Source organism: Pelmatolapia mariae, linkage group LG16_19 (genome assembly GCF_036321145.2).
Source record: "Pelmatolapia mariae isolate MD_Pm_ZW linkage group LG16_19, Pm_UMD_F_2, whole genome shotgun sequence".
Taxonomy (NCBI): Eukaryota; Metazoa; Chordata; class Actinopteri; order Cichliformes; family Cichlidae; genus Pelmatolapia; species Pelmatolapia mariae.
In genome coordinates this window covers 5,023,963-5,041,537 of record NC_086241.1, presented here as the reverse complement: position 1 = coordinate 5,041,537, position 17,575 = coordinate 5,023,963, and the positions used below count along the sequence as shown (strand labels likewise).

The 17,575-nt window shown below is 39.9% G+C and overlaps 2 protein-coding genes across 3 annotated transcripts in view; one reads left to right on the top strand and one right to left on the bottom strand.

Moving 5' to 3' along the window:
• col18a1a (collagen type XVIII alpha 1 chain a) overlaps positions 1 to 1,765 on the bottom strand; it is a 77,491-nt gene extending 75,726 nt beyond the window's left edge. For both annotated transcript variants that reach the window (XM_063498739.1, XM_063498740.1), the window contains exons 1-2: positions 1,629 to 1,765; positions 1,471 to 1,544 (exon numbers count right to left, since the gene is read on the bottom strand). In XM_063498739.1, the coding sequence (XP_063354809.1) occupies positions 1,471 to 1,544; positions 1,629 to 1,633 (79 nt within the window). In that variant the 5' untranslated portion in view covers positions 1,634 to 1,765. The remainder of the gene's footprint in view (positions 1 to 1,470; positions 1,545 to 1,628) is intronic.
• Positions 1,766 to 12,774: 11,009 nt separating this feature from the next.
• The window catches only part of LOC134646417 (obscurin-like protein 1), a 31,405-nt gene continuing 26,604 nt past the window's right edge, over positions 12,775 to 17,575 (top strand). Inside the window, exons 1-2 of the mRNA XM_063500307.1 lie at positions 12,775 to 13,789; positions 16,499 to 16,768. Coding sequence (XP_063356377.1) covers positions 12,775 to 13,789; positions 16,499 to 16,768 — 1,285 coding nt within the window. The remainder of the gene's footprint in view (positions 13,790 to 16,498; positions 16,769 to 17,575) is intronic.

The following is a 17,575-nucleotide window of genomic DNA, read 5'->3' as shown; positions in this document are numbered from 1 at the left end:
CAGAAAAACTTTAAACATGAGCAATTTTGATCAAAAAGCTTGTAAATTACAATTCATATTCATCAAATATGTCTGTTCTGTATTTTGTATTGTATTGTATTTTGAATGTATTACTTTTTGTTTCACATGGCTGTCCTGTCCCCATGACCATCAGGCTTGTGCACAAAAATGGAGAAAACCCCAAGCCAGCTGTGATTTTCAATGTGGCATCTAATTCAGCCATTAAATGGCTCAGTGGGGTGTTCCCTTGCAGCCGTTCCCCTCCCCCCCACCTTGTCCCGTTCCCCTTAGGCAAGACCATGCTGGGTGCATGTCAAAGATCACATGACAATAGAGATTCCTGACCCAGCCAGGGGAATGGGAATGAACCTAATTCAACCATGTCGCAAGCTGCTGCAGCATTGCTCTTGAGACAGAGTGGTGGACCGGTGAACAGCATTCATGTGAAAATGTCACATTGCTCACAACTAACTATTTGAACATTTTTACATATTAGTATTTAAGGAATGGCAAAATAATTGAGAAATAAAAGGAGGTGAATGACATAAAGAACCAACTCCTTTATTAAATGGGCTGCATTACTTTTAAGAGGTGAGGTGGTACATGTAGAGTTACAGTCATCTTGGCATCATATAGTTCCTCAAAGATCCTACAGTGCTGATCAAATATTAATTGTCAGCCTCTCAGTTTCCTCTCCCTATCATCTGACAGCCACACAGTTCTCCAACTTAACGTTTACCAAATTAAATGTAGGACATTCATGGGGCTCAAAGATAAATAATTCAAGAACAGATGTGAGTTTTTTCATTGTGTGGCTCTTACAGCCCTTTAGCACCATCGTAGAGGAAGAAATGCTCCACTGTCTTTTCATGCTGTTCAGCTGCTTTGGCACTGTAACGACTACAAGGATACAAGTTCTGCTGAGGCGGACACACAGGAGTGAAAGACAAAAAAAGAGCCTCTTTTCAACTGACATGAAAACACTACAAGGACCAGACACAGAGCAAGACACAAGAGGGACAAAGAGACAATGAAACTGTGTTGAGGAAACACTACACACTTTGGCCTTGGAAAAAATATAATTGGCCCAGAGCCACTTCATGTTCTGTGTTTAATCTTGGAATCACAGCAATGTGTTATCACACAGAAACGCTAATGGACCAGTTAGTGGCACATAAAAGCTTTCTGTAGATCAGACAATGCCACCCAAGCCAAACAGTGAGCTAACATCACTCTCAGCATACAGCAGCAGGTACCATGCAGGAGAGTCCCTGAAGTTTCTGTAAGGCACGCATTAAAAAAAAGATCATTTATTGTGGATAAAAGGATTTACGTCCCAGTGAGTAAATGTTAATTAAGCGCGGAGTTCACGTGAATCACTGATTGTCTCAAAAATCTCTGAACTAATGATTTCTGCTGTGTACGTGCCACCAAAGCAGAGATACTCTCATCTCCAGCATAATTTCTTACCTGACCACTGCGATGCCATCGGACCGGCGAGAATAAGCGCGCAGCAGACCAGGCGCTCCAGCCACGAAGAACACCTGCGGAGGCAGCAACACTCACTGTAACTTCAGCGCTTCGCCCAAAGCTTTACAAAAAGTTTCAATCAAAACGTAAAGCGGTACCTCATCTTCAGCTCTTCGTTCACCAGGCTTGATGGGGAAGCTACATGGACTGTTTTTTGGGGGGTGAAAGGTGCAAAAAGTGAGCTCAGCTTTCCCGGTCCAGAACACCGCTGCTGCGCGCTGCCCGAACAGCTGATGAGGACGCAGCGCTTCTGCTGGAAACAGGAGGAGGGAGAAACCTGCAGGACTCCACATCAGGGACTTCCGCCAGGTCCTAAAAGGGAACTATCGCACACTTCGACGACTGTATGCTTATGGAAATATTAAATAACAATAAAAGTGTTTGGAGGGGATTGTCACCATTATTTTTTTATTACTTTAATTCTCATTTCGCAGTAAAACTGAAACGCATATTTATAATATTCCTCACATTTGATACTAAAAAGAGAGCAGACAGCACAGCACAGCTGAGGTGAGCAGCTATCCCACTTTATGTGACCCTACAGAGTTTTCTGAAACAAAGTGCTTTGTACAGTAAAGTCAGCACCCTTCAATATAAGAGACACCATCCCAACAATCACAAGATGCCCCTTGCACTGGCATCAGAAGGGAGGAAGAACTCCTTTTTAACAGGAAAAGACTTCAGGAAGATCCAGGCTCAGGGAGGATCAGCCATGTACTGCAGCTGCTTGGGGCTTGAAGGAAGAGAGACACCAGAGGAGCTTCAGAAACGCCACAAACAATAAACAGGACAAAGAATAAACTACAGATGAGATCAGATCAAAGTTAATGACATGAATTAGCAGCATATAAACACAAAGGGAGTGAAAACAGATGAGTGGGACAAAACAGATTTAAATCAAATCCCGGATTTAAAAAGGAGCCAACAAAGAGAAGTTAATATGGCAGAAATATGATCTCTCTTTCTAGTCCCTGTAAGTGCTCTCACTGTGGCTTATGATATGAATAGAAGGAGCTTTAAAAAGCCTGACAATGGGGAATTTTATAGTCAAACAACCAACGAATGGATTACTTTTTCACCCTGAGACCGGATGTTTCTGAGCACAAACACTGTTCTTGTTTACAGAAGCCACCACGAGTCTCACATGAAGCGTGCACCCCCAAAGATATGTGCCGATCAGTGGATGCATTCATATTAAAGCCTGGTAATGACTGCCAGACAGAACAGCTATGATGGTACTGCAAGACTACAAAAGTAAACCTTAGCTTCCACCGACGCTTACATTTTAACCTGCATAACTTGTGTCTGTTTATTTAATATCAGACCCCTTTCCAGCATTAGTAAAGCACCCCACATTATCCCAAACAAAGATAAGATGTGCTCTACATTCATTTATTGAGTAAAGCTTGTGTCTCACACCAGTCAAATCCAAGTTGCTGTTGTTTGTCCTCCGCCTGTTGGTATTAGCTGACTGTGAATGGGTGAAGAACTACAGCATGACCTGAGTAAACCTCTGATTTCCACAGGAAAACCTTCAGTCATTCATACAAGTTTTCACTGTCACTATATTCTCGAGATGTGGTGGGTTCACAAGCACAAACCTGACAACATAATGACCATTTGTAGCTTCAGAGGGCTTACCGTAATTTATCTTACACAGACATAATACAAAGGTGAGACCTACCTGATGAAGATGGAGGTTTTGGGAGGAAAAATAAGAAGAAATGTAATTTCACTGAATTTAAGACTTAGAAATAATAATTCCTGCTTCATACTGGCTCCCCTTGGCTTCAAACATTGCATCAGCAGTACATCTACATTATCTGAGTTGGTCCCATATCTGTTATTGTATTATTGAGAGGCTAAATATGAAAGCGTCAGACATCAACAGTACCATGTGAGCAAAACAAAACTGCAGGACAAGTGAGACGATTATGTGCAAATATACACATAAAGTTACTGCTCTTACTGCACACACATGATCTCGCCTTCATATGCAGTGGTGTATAGATTGATGGATTACAAGTGGAAGTGTTGCTCATTGATTGGCTTAAATGGCTTACAAAAGAAGAACATCATACTCATCATGTGACACACTGGTATTTTTAAGAGAGAACTTTTATACCTTCTCTTCCTTTTTATTTTTAAGTTTGTCATTAATTAAGCAACGTGGACATCAAACATTCAGCACTGATTAGGACATACATGTAAAAAGGAGGCAGCACAGGGCAATGGAAGCCAAAGCACACAGACTGAAAACAGCACATATCCCAGGGTAGGTAAAATATTAAATAACAAACAATAAACGTATGTATGGAAACAAAATGAACACTGAAGGGTATGCCTCCTTTGATTGTGCAATATCCACCCTGTGCAATCATTGTTCTTCAGCTGTGAACAACTGTGCAGTAAATAATGATACAAGCACACACACATACATTCACAAACACTGCAGGCCTTACTGTAGCCAACAATAGATTGAAAAATAGCTATGTAAGTCTTCTAACAATTAAAAAATAATCGTAACGGAGTTATCTTAAAAATCATGATAGTTGGGGACCTAGCCTTAACATGTCTCAGGTTTTACCTTGAAAGGCTTGTGTGTTGTGAGCTGTGTTGAGTCATGTTGCACTTACACAAAATGACCAGCAGAGGATGAAATTGGTTTTCTTTTGAAAACCTGCAAATGCAACATTTGAACGTTGTCCATTATCATTTTATTGTGCACTGCTGGGTGTGTTGTGCCTATTATTCAAATGTGATATAACACAACACTGCACTGTCTGTATCTCTGCTAGGTTATTTGGTCTGAAGGAGCAATAATAGCATCATTAAATATTTTGTTGCAATCTGAAAAATCCCCATAGATTTTATGAGGCTTAAGATCCAAAGCTGTTGATTGATGCATATTAATGCTGCCAATTTATGCAGAGGTAGCAAGATGCACAAATACATGTCTTTTTTTTCTCTTTTTTTTTACTAAATCATTCATTTAATGTTTGATTTTGTTTATTGTTTTGTTATTGAGTGAATGTGAAATCACAGGAAAAGGCACTGGATTCAGCCCTGTAAGACCAACTATGAAAATCTGCTGCATTAATCTGCAGACCTTCAGGCTGCTGTCTGAACATGTCCACAGCTCTGTAGGTGTCTCCTCAAATTCCTGTTAAGGGAAATAACACAAGATGATCTGTTAAATGCTGTCTTTTAGAAACACTTTATGGAAAGTAAAAAAAAAACAATCCTTGCTTTTTTTGTGTTGTTTTGTTTTATTAAGCCTTATAAATAAAATAATAAAATGATCAAGCAGTCTGAACTCAGTTTTGCATTCCAGCGCATCCTGAGCGGTCTCTATGCTACTTACACGTTCAGCATCCCTCTCAGTGATTTGCCACCTTATTGTTTGGGAGGGGCTTGTGTGCTTTAGTGATCCTAAGACGTATGTTGGCAAGCATAATTTGGCTCTGATAGTGTCTACCAAAGCAAATTGGCTCTAAGCAAAAAACCAGAAATGTCCAATTCTCCAAGACCCTTATGGTAAAGAAAACAACGGACCATGATACTTCACCCAGATTAGAATTACTGGGATCCCAAACTGAAGCCAGTCCTGGGGAGAAGGGCTTGTTACTGAGTAGGGATGGGTACCGGTACCGGTTCTGACATAAACGGTAGTAACCAGACCGAAAAGCAGCGCACATTTCGGTGCTTTATTTTGGTGCTTTTTTTTTTTTCTTGAGATGTCATACACTTTGGATTCTAGCCAATCATTTTACCTTTACAAGGATAGTAGGCGGGCCCAGGTACGTACGTTCTTTTAGAGCAGAGCTACAGATTAAAAATTCCCAAGGCGAAGCGGTCAAAAGTCTGGCTGTACTTCACAGCAAAAGATGCAAACTCAGCAGCCTGCAACAAGTGCTTTAAGCCCCACGCCCCCGGTACCGCGAGCAAAAAGGAGGAGATCACGTTTAATCGGTTATAACACGGGGTGAGAAATATAAGTCCAGACATGTGAGGTATCCACAGAAACCTCTGAATCTCAGCTAAAATGTCATATAAACCATTTCTAGAACCACCAAACTCAACGAAAACAAGCCATGATTAAACGAGCAGTTATGTAAATGCGCACAAGTCCGCTAAACAAACAAGGCGAACCAGAAATTCTCCAGACATCATGTAACCCGCGAAAGAAAAGCTGGTTATCTTCCAGAGCTATCACCAATTCCAAACACCAAGTTTCACCATACTCTGACCAAAATTCACTGAATGAGCCGCAAAAGAAGACCACAAAAACACACAGCGGCGCAAATGCGCTAAGACAGAAATTGGCTTACCCTCCAGATTTCCTCCGGTAGCCATGTGATTATCAGCAGTTACCACGCCTACCTAGCCGCATCAGAGTCGTTTTCCGTCAACAACCTCCATTTTAGACCCACCTATAGACACGTGACTGGACAGACGTCACATGCAGTAAATTTGGGCCCACGTGGGTTGTGGCCTTGGAACGTCTGATTGGTTGAAGTAAGTGAAAATGGCATCATTACTGTGACTCTATTGGCTCAAACAATTAAAAAGAGGTGTCAATCATGCAAATTGACCAAAAGAAACCAAAGTTACAGCCCCTCAGAGTTTAAAGGGCCAGAGGCCAATTAAGCGCTCCATGGCAGAAAAGACCCATTACCATGTAAATGTATGGTTAATTCTTCAAAAACGTATTTTAAAAAAAACATTTTTAGGCATGTTAAAAAAGTAACCTTCCCAACACTGCTAACCAAGCTAAAAAACAGGTGTAGGTTGAGGCTGGTGAAGCCATGGTGTGTTTGACTAGACCTCAAAGTGATTCTGGGAAACATTCAGGTAACTCAGAAGGGGGACGCAGCTTCCTTTCCACACTGTTTTTACTGTCCTCAACTGAGGATATAGTCAGACAATGGAAGGAATACTTCGAGGATCTTGTTATACCCAGTGTTGGGAAGGTTACTTTTAAAATGTATTCCACTACAGATTACACAATACATGCCCCAAAATGTATTTTGTAACATATTCCGTTACGTTACTCACAGTGTTGGGGAGTAAAGGAATACATGTACCGCCGTTACGTATTTAAAATACAAAATATGAGTAACTGTATTTACAGTTACCGTTTAAAAAGGTGGTATTTAGAATACAGTTACTTTGTTGAAATAAATGGATTACATGGCGGTATTTTCCTGTTTCATATTGCGGCGGGTCAGGACTGTTTGGGTTTTGTTTGACAGCTACGTTCTGTTGTTCCAGGTGGCAGCGTTACGGTTGCCATGGTTACAGGGCGACGCTCTCTCTGCGACTGTGTGTTTCCTGGGTGAGAGAGCGCCTTTTTGTTGTTGTGCTAAGCTAATAGGCAGAATGCTACAGGCATAGCCCTAAAGAATGTAGCCTCATGGGCAGTGTAGTCCGTGCTGCAGGGAGAATGGACTGCCATACCCGTTATGTGTCTGTGAGCGACGGAGGGAGAAAAAGGAGAAAACTACGAGCTGTCACCGAGCAGAAACGGGAGCTGGAAGCATGTAAATATAATAATAACCACTGCAGCCAAAAAGAGTGCCTGATGAGCCCAGTTGTAAGTAAGCTATTAAGACTCGACTGTACACTGTGTTCGTGTTTTCCTCCGAAAATAATAAGTTCCGTTGGAGCAGCCTTTCAACGCCTCCCTCTGTCTCTCGCATCTCTCGCAAGCAAAGTTGACCCAGACAACAAAGTAAAGCTATTTTTCAGCTAGGAGCCCGACACGGAACCCACCGTATTAGCCAGAGGTTCATAACGGAATACGTTACAAAATACATTTTGGGACATGTAATCTGTAATCTGTAGTGGATTACATTTTAAAAGTAACCTTCCCAACACTGGTTACTCAATGAGAGTAATGTATTCTGAATACTTTGGATTACTTAATATCATGCTTTTTACAACTACATGAATGTACTATTGCTGTGTGATTTATTACTATTACTGAAGGTTACTTGCCATACCAATACCAACTAGATTTTTAAATCTTAATATAAAATGAGTAACAGTAGGATGGACATTATGTAAGGCTGCACTTTTTGCAGCCTTACCTAATTTTAGCAGAGATCTCGTAGAAAACTATTCTGCGCGTATATAAAACAGGTCCGCGGCTCCGAACCGTAGTAAAGGGGCCTCTGGCTAATACGTCGGGTTCCGCGTCGGGTTTGTAGCCGAAAACTAGCTTTACTTTGTTGTCTGGGTCAACTTTGCTAGCGAGAGACAGAGAGAGGTGTCACGTCATTATGCGTGTCGCAAGTAGAGGTGACATAGGCACCGCGATCGAAACACAGACATTTAAGCCCCTTAATGCGTGTTTTGTTTGGGTTTCCACCAGCGTGACATTACCAAAAATAGAGAGGGCATAGCCTAACATATGAAACAGGAAAAGACCGCCATGTAATCCATTTATTTCAACAAAGTAACTGTATTCTGAAGACCACCTTTTTAAACGGTAACTGTAACTGAATACAGTTACTCAAATTTTGTATTTTAAATACGTAACGCGGGTACATGTATTCCTTTACTCCCCAACACTGATTATACCACAGATATGATTCCTGTAGTGCCAGCAGACTGTGGGGATGAATTGCCCATCGATCAGGTTGTTGTGGCTAACTCACCTCTGCAACATTGCATGGAAGTTGGGGACCTAGCCTTTGGATTGGCAGACTTGGATGGTGATTCCCCATATCAACTAGGGGTCTGGTAACTGTGTTCTCGTACTCCTCACCCTCCCTGGGAAGATCTATGGAAGGGTACTGGAGAGGAGAGTCTGTTCATTAGTCAAACAACGGACTGACTCAACAGAACAGAACAATGCAGTTTTCATCCTAGTTGTGGAACACTGAACTGTCTCTTTATCCTTTTGAGATTATTCACATCCCTTGGGGTAACCTGTAGGGAACTTTAGGAGTTAGGTTTTTTGGGCCCATTGTTATGCTCTATCTGTCTCTGTACAACACTTGCCAAAGTTTGGGCCACATTGCCGGGACTAAATCAGACTCATTTTCTGTGGTGATGGACTTTGCCACGCTGTTATTTGTCAAGAATTTTGTTCACAATTTTTATGAACAGATTTTCTAGATGCAGCCAAGCAGGCAGAGGGTGACTGGTTCAGTGACCTCAAGATCTCGTTTCTGCTTTTTGTGGATGACGTGGTTTTGTTGGTTTTTGGCCAAATATGAAGAGGATGGGACGATAATTAGCACCACAATGTCTGAGGCCATGGTCCTCAGTCAGAAAATGGTGAAGTGCCCACTCAATCCAGAGTTGCTACCTCAGGCTAAGAGAAAGAGTGAGAAGCTCATCAGTTCAGGACAGCCTTGGAGTAAAGCTGCTGCTCCTCCACATCAGAAGGAATGTGAGGTGGATCATCTGTTCTGGGCACCTCCTAGGGGGCATTCTGGGCACCCCCAAAGGTAATTATTAGACCTAAAGGTAAGCATAGGTATCTTTTGACAGCTAAAAAGATTCTATATTTTAAATCTAAATTTTAATGAGCAGGAGACTGTCTGTTTTAGGCCACATCCAACAAGAAACTGGGTAAAAAGTCAGTTTTCTTCTGTATTCATTTGCATACTGGTAGTTTGGTGGTGCCAAGGTTCACACTATGACTCCACAGTAAGAAGTAAAAGACCAAAAAATGCTACACAACTGTGAGCCCATCTACCTGTCATTATATTTTAAATAATGGGTAGCCAGTTTTGCACCTTTTTAAAATTACATATTTTTAACATTACATTAAGGCACAAAAAAGTCATCACAAGCTGAAGACTGGTCTCTGTAAGGTACAAAGGAGTACCCACTGTCAAAAGTAAAACCACATTACTTAGAGGTAATCTGTCATTACCATTCCAGTAACAATTTAGTATATTTTCTGCAATACAGGAACTGTCCTCACCATGCACAACCTTTAAAGAATTTAAGCTAAAACACAACAAACATTAGAGCTATGTATGTAAGAAAACATTACTTCACAGTTTTATTGATATTGGACATTTGACTATTTTTATGTTAAATTAAATCATGATATTGAAAATATCCTTTACATTTTACAATGTATTAATTGTTTGAACTGTTACTCAATCTTGGGCGCAAATTGTTTCATAACTAGCTTCAGAGGTCTGAGTTATATCACATTACTCCCAACAGCTGAAATCTGGGAAGGAGGGAGTGTGAGCAGTGGAGCAGCTAAACAGCTGAAGGGACACTGTAGCCCACATTAAGGAAAGATCTCATAATCACAGAACAGCCTTACACGCTGAAAAACTCCAGCACGCATGTCATACAATCCCTACTTTACCACAAGGTATAGGATCAAATACAGGCTATTGGCTACTATGGAAGAACAGACAGGTTAAATTGCAGTAACAGTTGATTATCCATATAACACAAAAACTTCTCAGGAACAGCTCAAAGAAGAAAACAAAGAGCCCAAGGCTTTGACCAGGTTAGCTCCAGTCTGAGCAAGCATTTGTGAGATGTGCCAGGAGAAGCCAGATCGAGGAAGGCCCCACCCTACAACCAATGTAGGTGCCAGACATTACAGGACACCCCCAGAGGTCTTGTGTCTATGGCTCAGTTAATCTCCACTATCTTAGTAGCAGGAGGCGGACCTAAGCAACATTACATGGGTGGTTTTATTATCTACTAGCTGGTTGTTGCCTTGAGTCGTTTGCATATTGCACAATAACAACAGACTAAAAGCTGAAACTTTATGAGACCAACTTAATCGTATTAACAAATAATTCATGCCTTACAAAGTGTAATCTGAAAGAAAAAAGGTTAATGAGGAGTTTAATGATGATAAACATTCAAACTTATAAAGCTTGCTGTTCTCTTAATGACTTTACATTGCAAAACCTCAAATAAGCTAAGCAGTTTGCCCTGCATTGGCCACCTTACTATCTTTAGCCCCTGCTGGCAAGTGAGTGGAAGTGCCTGACTTATCTTCACTGCTGTCATCGAGGCAGCCAGTATTTTTAGGGGACAGCAGCAGCTGCAAAAGCATTTAACAGTATTCCATGAACAATGACACTTGGGGTGTCGAGGGCCTGAACAACACAGAGATTGGGGGACCGCTCTGTTGTAGTTAAACAGGAAGCTGCTGTGGATGCTTATGTTTCGTTTTCTGCCTGTTCTACTGGACAAAAGTCAAAAAAATGTACTGCCGTAAAACTTGGGACCTTTGAGGACAGCATGTGGTAGCATGTTTCTGAATCTGAAGTCAACTTGGGACATTACTCAGCCTTCAGGAGACGGGCGGCATTGCCTCTTAACTCGGACGGAGATTGCAAATGCGGAATGTATGTTGACGGTCGTTCCTGGCGACTGAAGCGAGGTAGGTCATGTGAGGGGTACACCGCACAGCTTCACAAGGGGCAGAGGTCATTCCAATTAAATCAGACAAGTAAACACAGGGGTTAATCTCCTCTTTAAACCTCCACAGGGAATATTTAACTAATAATGCAATCTCTAAACTGTCTGTGTGAAATTTTATGCAATGTATGAAATGTAAACATCTGAAATTATTCAGCCGTTCCAAGAAAACACGTGCAACTTTTTCATCAGTTTTCAGTTATTCAAGGGTTTAAAATTATTTATTTTTATTGTAGTTTTTCATTTTTGGAAAATGGTAAAGAGTATAAAACAGTATTATTCAGTTTTGCAGCAGTTAACTGTGGGCTAAGTTTACAAAATCAGTAACAACAATATTTTATGGCAATTATGATAAAAATTATGTAAAATCTATCATTAAAAACCTTTTTTAAAAAATTTGATTTGATTTGATTTCTTAACACTGAAAAATGGATCCATAGGCACAAAGTTGCAATTACGGGTGGATAGTGATAACATTTTAGCCATGACAATGCCATGATCAATTCTCCTTTAAGATCAAAATTTTCATTGATTTGTGGAAACAAGTAGAATATGAGAAAAAAAGAGCAGGCCTACACAGATTATCAGTGTCACCTTAACTTTTTAATTATCTTTGATTCTTTTCTTCCTTTTTTGAGTACAGAGAAGGTTGAAAGTCACTCAAGTGTGCAAAAACTCCTGTCCAATGAGCATGACTTCATGGTTTTGCAATGTGGAACTGTCAGGAAAGCATGTCAGCAGTGATTAAAGAAACTGATAAACCCGAGGGAAAATATTCCTGAACAATTTGACAAACTGCAACCAGTTCTCAACTGAAACATGTTCTCCATTCCTATCTCTAGTTCCAACACTTTAGGACGTGTCCTAAAGCACACACAGACAAGAATATATTTAAAGATAAATATATTCTATAGATTTTATATTCCGATAAATATATTAGTATTTAGTACTAAATACATTTTTATAGCAATAAAATTAAATACAATTTAAAAATTGAAGCTGTCGTGAACAAAATTTTTATAGCTTTTTTATAACTTTTATAGAAAAACTGATTCCTAGGATTGGCTAAGTGATATTGATTCAGGATTACGATAAAAAAAAAAGAAAAAAAATCTGTTTTGATTCAATCATTTAAAGAAAGTATTGTCCAACAGCGCTGCCAACAAAAGGTGTGAAGGAGGCTCACCATATTTTGACAGCAAGGCCTCTTAGGTGGGGAGACTGTGATTTCGGCTGGTGTTTGTGTGAGCACGCGGGTTTCTGAGCTGTCTTTGTGATACCTGACACACACTCCCTCACAGGTCTTTATTTAGGCTGTACTATATTAAGCACTTTCCCATTGAAATACAGCACCAGCTGTACTGGCTATGTGTTGTGGCTGCAATTGCAGTCGAACTAGGCTGGTCCCCCTCTCACTGCTAGCATGTAATTTTCTCTCATGCAGACAGCCCTAATTAAATTATCCCTAATAATCATACCATGAGTTTGTGCTGAAATGCATGCACTTAAAGTGGGAGGCGGCTGAGTGCTTTAATGTGTGTTTGAATCTATTCCAAAGGGTTCATTTCCTATGGGAAAATGGAAGAATAATTACATACCACAGACAGGTATTTAAGGCTGAGTCACCTTTATAATTTAGAAAAACAAATTTAATCTCTAGTCTTTTCATTTTTCAATGTTATACAGCATGCCTAAGCTGATTGTTTTGAAAGTAAATACTTTTTTGTTTCTTCTTGTAGAAACCTGCAGTGTGGAAGTAGGTTGGTCTTGCACCAGTGAATAGCCACTTACTGCTCTCCTAAACTGCTTAAGTAAGAAGCAGCAATGGATGTCTTTGGTGGTGCGCCACGTTTCTTAGCCTACCCAAGACCTGTAGTGGTACAAAGCGGCACTGATGCAGTGCTTAAGTGTCAGATTGGTGGTGATCCAAGGCCTGCCGTTATCTGGGAGCGAAGCAATGAAAAGATTGACCCACAAGGACGATATAGGGTCTTTGAGGATGGCAATGTTTACAATCTCATCATCTCAGCTGTCACAACTGAGGATAGTGGACAGTACATATGCAAAGCAAAAAATAGCATTGGGGAAACCTATGCAGCTGCCACACTGAAGGTGGAAGGTGAAGCGCAAGAGATGGAGCTGCGGGAGGAAAATAAGCCACGATTCCTCATCAAGCCCCTCTCCACTCGTGTCGGTCGTGGGGAAGATGCTGTCTTCTCTTGTAAGCTTTGGGGAAACCCAAAGCCAGATGTTATCTGGGAAAAAGACGGTAGAAGACTCAATGAAATATTTGAAAGCACACATTTCAGTGTAGGCTACCAGGATGGTGGATGGTTCCAGCTCAAGATCTTTAAGACCCGTGCTCCTGATGGTGGTGTATACACATGCAAGGCAAGAAATGAATTTGGGGAAGCGCTAGCAGGAGCTGTGTTGCTTGTTGATGCAGGTCCAGGACATGAAGAAGAAGGAAATCGCAACGGCTACATAAATGGCCACTGGAAAGTCCATCAGGGAAAACAAAGGAGTGGCAGGCAACTGCCAAACCGCCTAAAAGACGACAGCATGACCAAGTCAACAAAAGTAAAAATGTTTGCTGTGACAGAGGGCAAACATGCCAAATTCCGTTGCTTTGTGACTGGTAAACCCAAACCAGAAATAATTTGGAGGAAAGATGGTAGACTCATACTGTCTGGAAGGCGTTATTTGTTATATGAGGACAGAGAAGGCTACTTCACACTTAAAGTTCTTTATTGTAAGCAAAAGGATAACGGAGTTTATGTTTGCGCTGCATCAAATACTGCTGGGCAAACCCTCAGTGCTGTACACCTCTCTGTCAAGGGTAAGTCAAGATCACTTTCAGTGCCAACTTTTATTTATGTAAAAAAGTATGTAAAAGTACAGTACTGTGTCAGTCTTGAGCCACCCTTCATTTATTTATATTTTGCTTACAAGGAGCCAGAAGTTGTTGTAATTTTTAAAGTGACCTCGAGCAATAGTTTTCCAGGATTTCTGAAGGTTATTCAAAGCTTTTCTCTTCTTTCCCTCATTTTAAGACCAGTCCCCTTGTACCTGGCCATTTTTACAACACGTTTTTTTGTGTGTTTGATTGTTAAGCCACTTAACACTGACCTATGTCTCATTCAAGCAAAAAAAAAAAAAGTCAGCTAACTCAAGGGATGAACCATTAGGCACTGTTACAGTACTAGCAACATGTCACAAAAATTTACATATTTTGCTCTAATTTCTTTAATTGAATCTATTATAAATTTTTATAAAAGTGAAAAACATCACAGTTTAACAATGTGATGAAACAGTATTTTTGTACCAATAAGGTGATTTCCAAAGAGTTATTAGCTGAAAACCTGTCATATCTTGACATCGTGTGCAGTGTGTCCTGAAAAAAATTAGGAAACTGGACAAGTGGAGGACAAAAGAATAAATAGCAGGTCTAAAAACTGAAACTGAAAGTCATGTCCTTAAAAACAAGACAAAATCCAGCAAAAGCCTGACTCAGGATCTAACAGACAAATCTGGCCCTTCAGTTGATCTCAATAAGTCTTTCATAGTGAAGGGAACAATAATAAAGTCTAAATTTCAAGATTAACTGTTTTCTCAAACTACCGTAGTATTTTGACTTTTTTCTCAATATGCAACTTTGAGAAAAAAGTCTGCCACGTTTGCTATACCCTCTACAAAAAGCCTTGTTTAGATGAGTTAGTGAAACAAACTAATCAGCTGTCTTGTGATACAACATACACCTTTAACATACACTGACACAGACTCTTTATTGCACAAGGGTGTAACCATTGATAACCTTGCATCTGTCCACTGCCAGCCATTTCATTTTGTGCAAATCCACTCTTTCAAGTTGGAGTGTTTTTCTGTCAGTCAAGGTGCAACTTTCTGCAACATCTTCCTTATACTTATCACCACACTGTGTTTATGTGCTGAAAGAGAAATCATATCCTGGCTTTTTACTAAAACATATTCTGAAGTACAGTTTCACAAACCTTAAGGGTTAGTGGGTATACTAAGGGTATAGTAACCATGGCAGTTTTTCTTGAAACAACAATGGTAATCTCTACACTTTTTTCATGAAATAGAATTATGATGTTAATCTCAAAATTTCAACTTTAGTCTCAAAATGCTCTATAAAGGGTTTTTTTTCTTAACATGTCCCTAATACTCCTTTGTAACAAGATGAGTTTTGAATGTTCTTCAAAATCCCTGGAGAACTATTCCTAAAAACTAGGTAAAGAAATTACAAGAGAGCTGTGCAAGAGTTCATGCAATCTTGAAGGTTGGACTTTCTTGAAGAATATAGGTGATCATATCAAATACTGACTTTCAAGCTTTTCACACTGTTCTGTTGTCTTGTATACTGTATTTCCATGTATGTTTGCACATGTGTCAATAAATCAGTAAACCTATTTTTGTAACAAAATATAAAGAATTGAGGGGTGGCTTGAGACAATATTGTGCATCTCAGACTGCAAATGCAGATACAGCCACAGGCTGTGGTGCCTTTTTTACTGAGTAATGGAGGGAGTAGAGAGTGGGGTGTTCTTGGATCAAATTTCTATCCATTTGATGCTAGGATGATGTCAGTGAGATGAAGAGGTACTTTGAGACCATATACTGAGGTAGGGCCAAAAAGGCATGGCAAAAGCATATATATATATATATATATATATATATATATATATATATATATATATATATATATATATATATATATATATATATATATTGCCGCTGCAAATAATCAGCAATCAGATCATCCCTGGCAGTCGAAGGAAATGTATTAATGATCTGAAACTGGACCCAAGTGATACCTAAACAGGCAATGTTCATTAGCTTGAGGAAGAGTTCGGCAGCGGTAGGATGTCTGCAAAGTTACTTAGCCTGTGAAAGGTCCAGGACTCAGTGTCCATGTGATTGAAATCTTCGGGAACAGGATCCTATTTCTCACATGGCCCAAAGAAGTCCAACCTCAAGTATTGTACTGTATCAGCTGGAGAGAGAAAATAGAACTGAGATAGAGTTAATGGTTAGTGATAGCTAAGAAGAAATTTTAAATGGAAGATGGTTTGTATAGCTGTGTGTGTAACTGGCCTTGTTAAAACATTAGTAAGATAAGGTAATGATGAGCTTTGCACACACACGCCACTAAATACAGTCCACATTCTTTTGTTTACAACTGTCTGGTACTGTCTGATGGTGTCAGTTACAAACACTTTATTCCCTATCTAACACCCCAGTGTGTTAATGACCTTCCCATTCCTCAGCTAAATAAGCCACTTGTCTCATGATTTTGCTCATCTTGTTTGCTTATCTGGAATTTACTGCCAAATATATTCCAATTTACAGTGTTTACTACAAGGGCACATGTAGTCTGAGCTTTTGCTAGATTACCTTGCTTTAAGAATTTATATTGAATTACTAAATTCACTGGATAGATCAAATAAAATTTGAATATTTTACATTTAGCACTATGAGACATATCATATTGGCTCAAATTGTTGCTCTTCTACTTCTTTGGTCCCAGAGCCGCCTGTGCGGTTCAAGCAGCCTCTCATTGATCTTGAAGTGTGGGAGCGGGATTTGGCTGTTCTCGAGTGTGAAGTTCCAGAGGACTCAGTTCCCATCACATGGTATCTGGAGGATAGACGACTGCAACCAGGGGCCAAATATGGAATGGAGGAGTGGGGAACGAAACGACGACTGACAATTCGCGACATCGGAGTTGATGATGATGGGATTTACCTCTGCGAGATGCCTGATGGGGGCAGAAGCATTGCAGAGGTAGCTGTAAAAGGTAAATTAGAATCCAATATAAAGTAGCTCTATTTCAAAAATAACACAATGCAAAAATGTGCAACGATTTCATATGCAGACTAAGCAATATAATTACTATTTCTTTAGGTGGTGAAGGTGGTGAGTTTGTCAGTTTTCCCTGGTTTAAAGTATTTGCTGAAAACACATTATCTCAGATTTGTTTGTAGGACTGCCTTAGGGTTTGTTGTTTATGCAGTGAAAACATTGACTTTCAGTACAAATCCTGTGAAATTCAAAAGGAAGGTGCTCAATATTCTCAGCAAGAAGAAAGAAAAGCCCTCAGAGAACATTGTTTTTCCTCGGCTGTGCACATGACACCTCCAGTTGAAACACAGACTAGTTTGTCAGAGTCTCTAAAGGAGATCTCAAAATCAAAAAACCATCTATGTGACTTGAAATGTCAAGACTCTTTAGCATGTAAAAAAGTAAAAATCTGTCCTGGCTGTCACTTGTCTCATTGATCCAACATTGCTTTTCTACAATAAACTACAAAGGACAGATCTTCACAAAAATGAATGCATAGGGGTTAAACATTAGTTTTGTAAACAAGTTAAAATAAGTGCTTTACAAAAACAGTCCAATACAAAAACAGATGCCTGCAGACACAGGTCTTTAGTAACTAACATTTTTTGAGGTCGAATTTGAGGCACACAGCAAACATTATTGGTGCCAGATCAAAAACTGTGACCTGCAAAGAAGACACTGAGAAACGATTTTGTCCTCTTGAGGAGATCAGCTGCAATTTGCATGTTTAACATATACAGTGACAAACTGTTCTGAATTACAA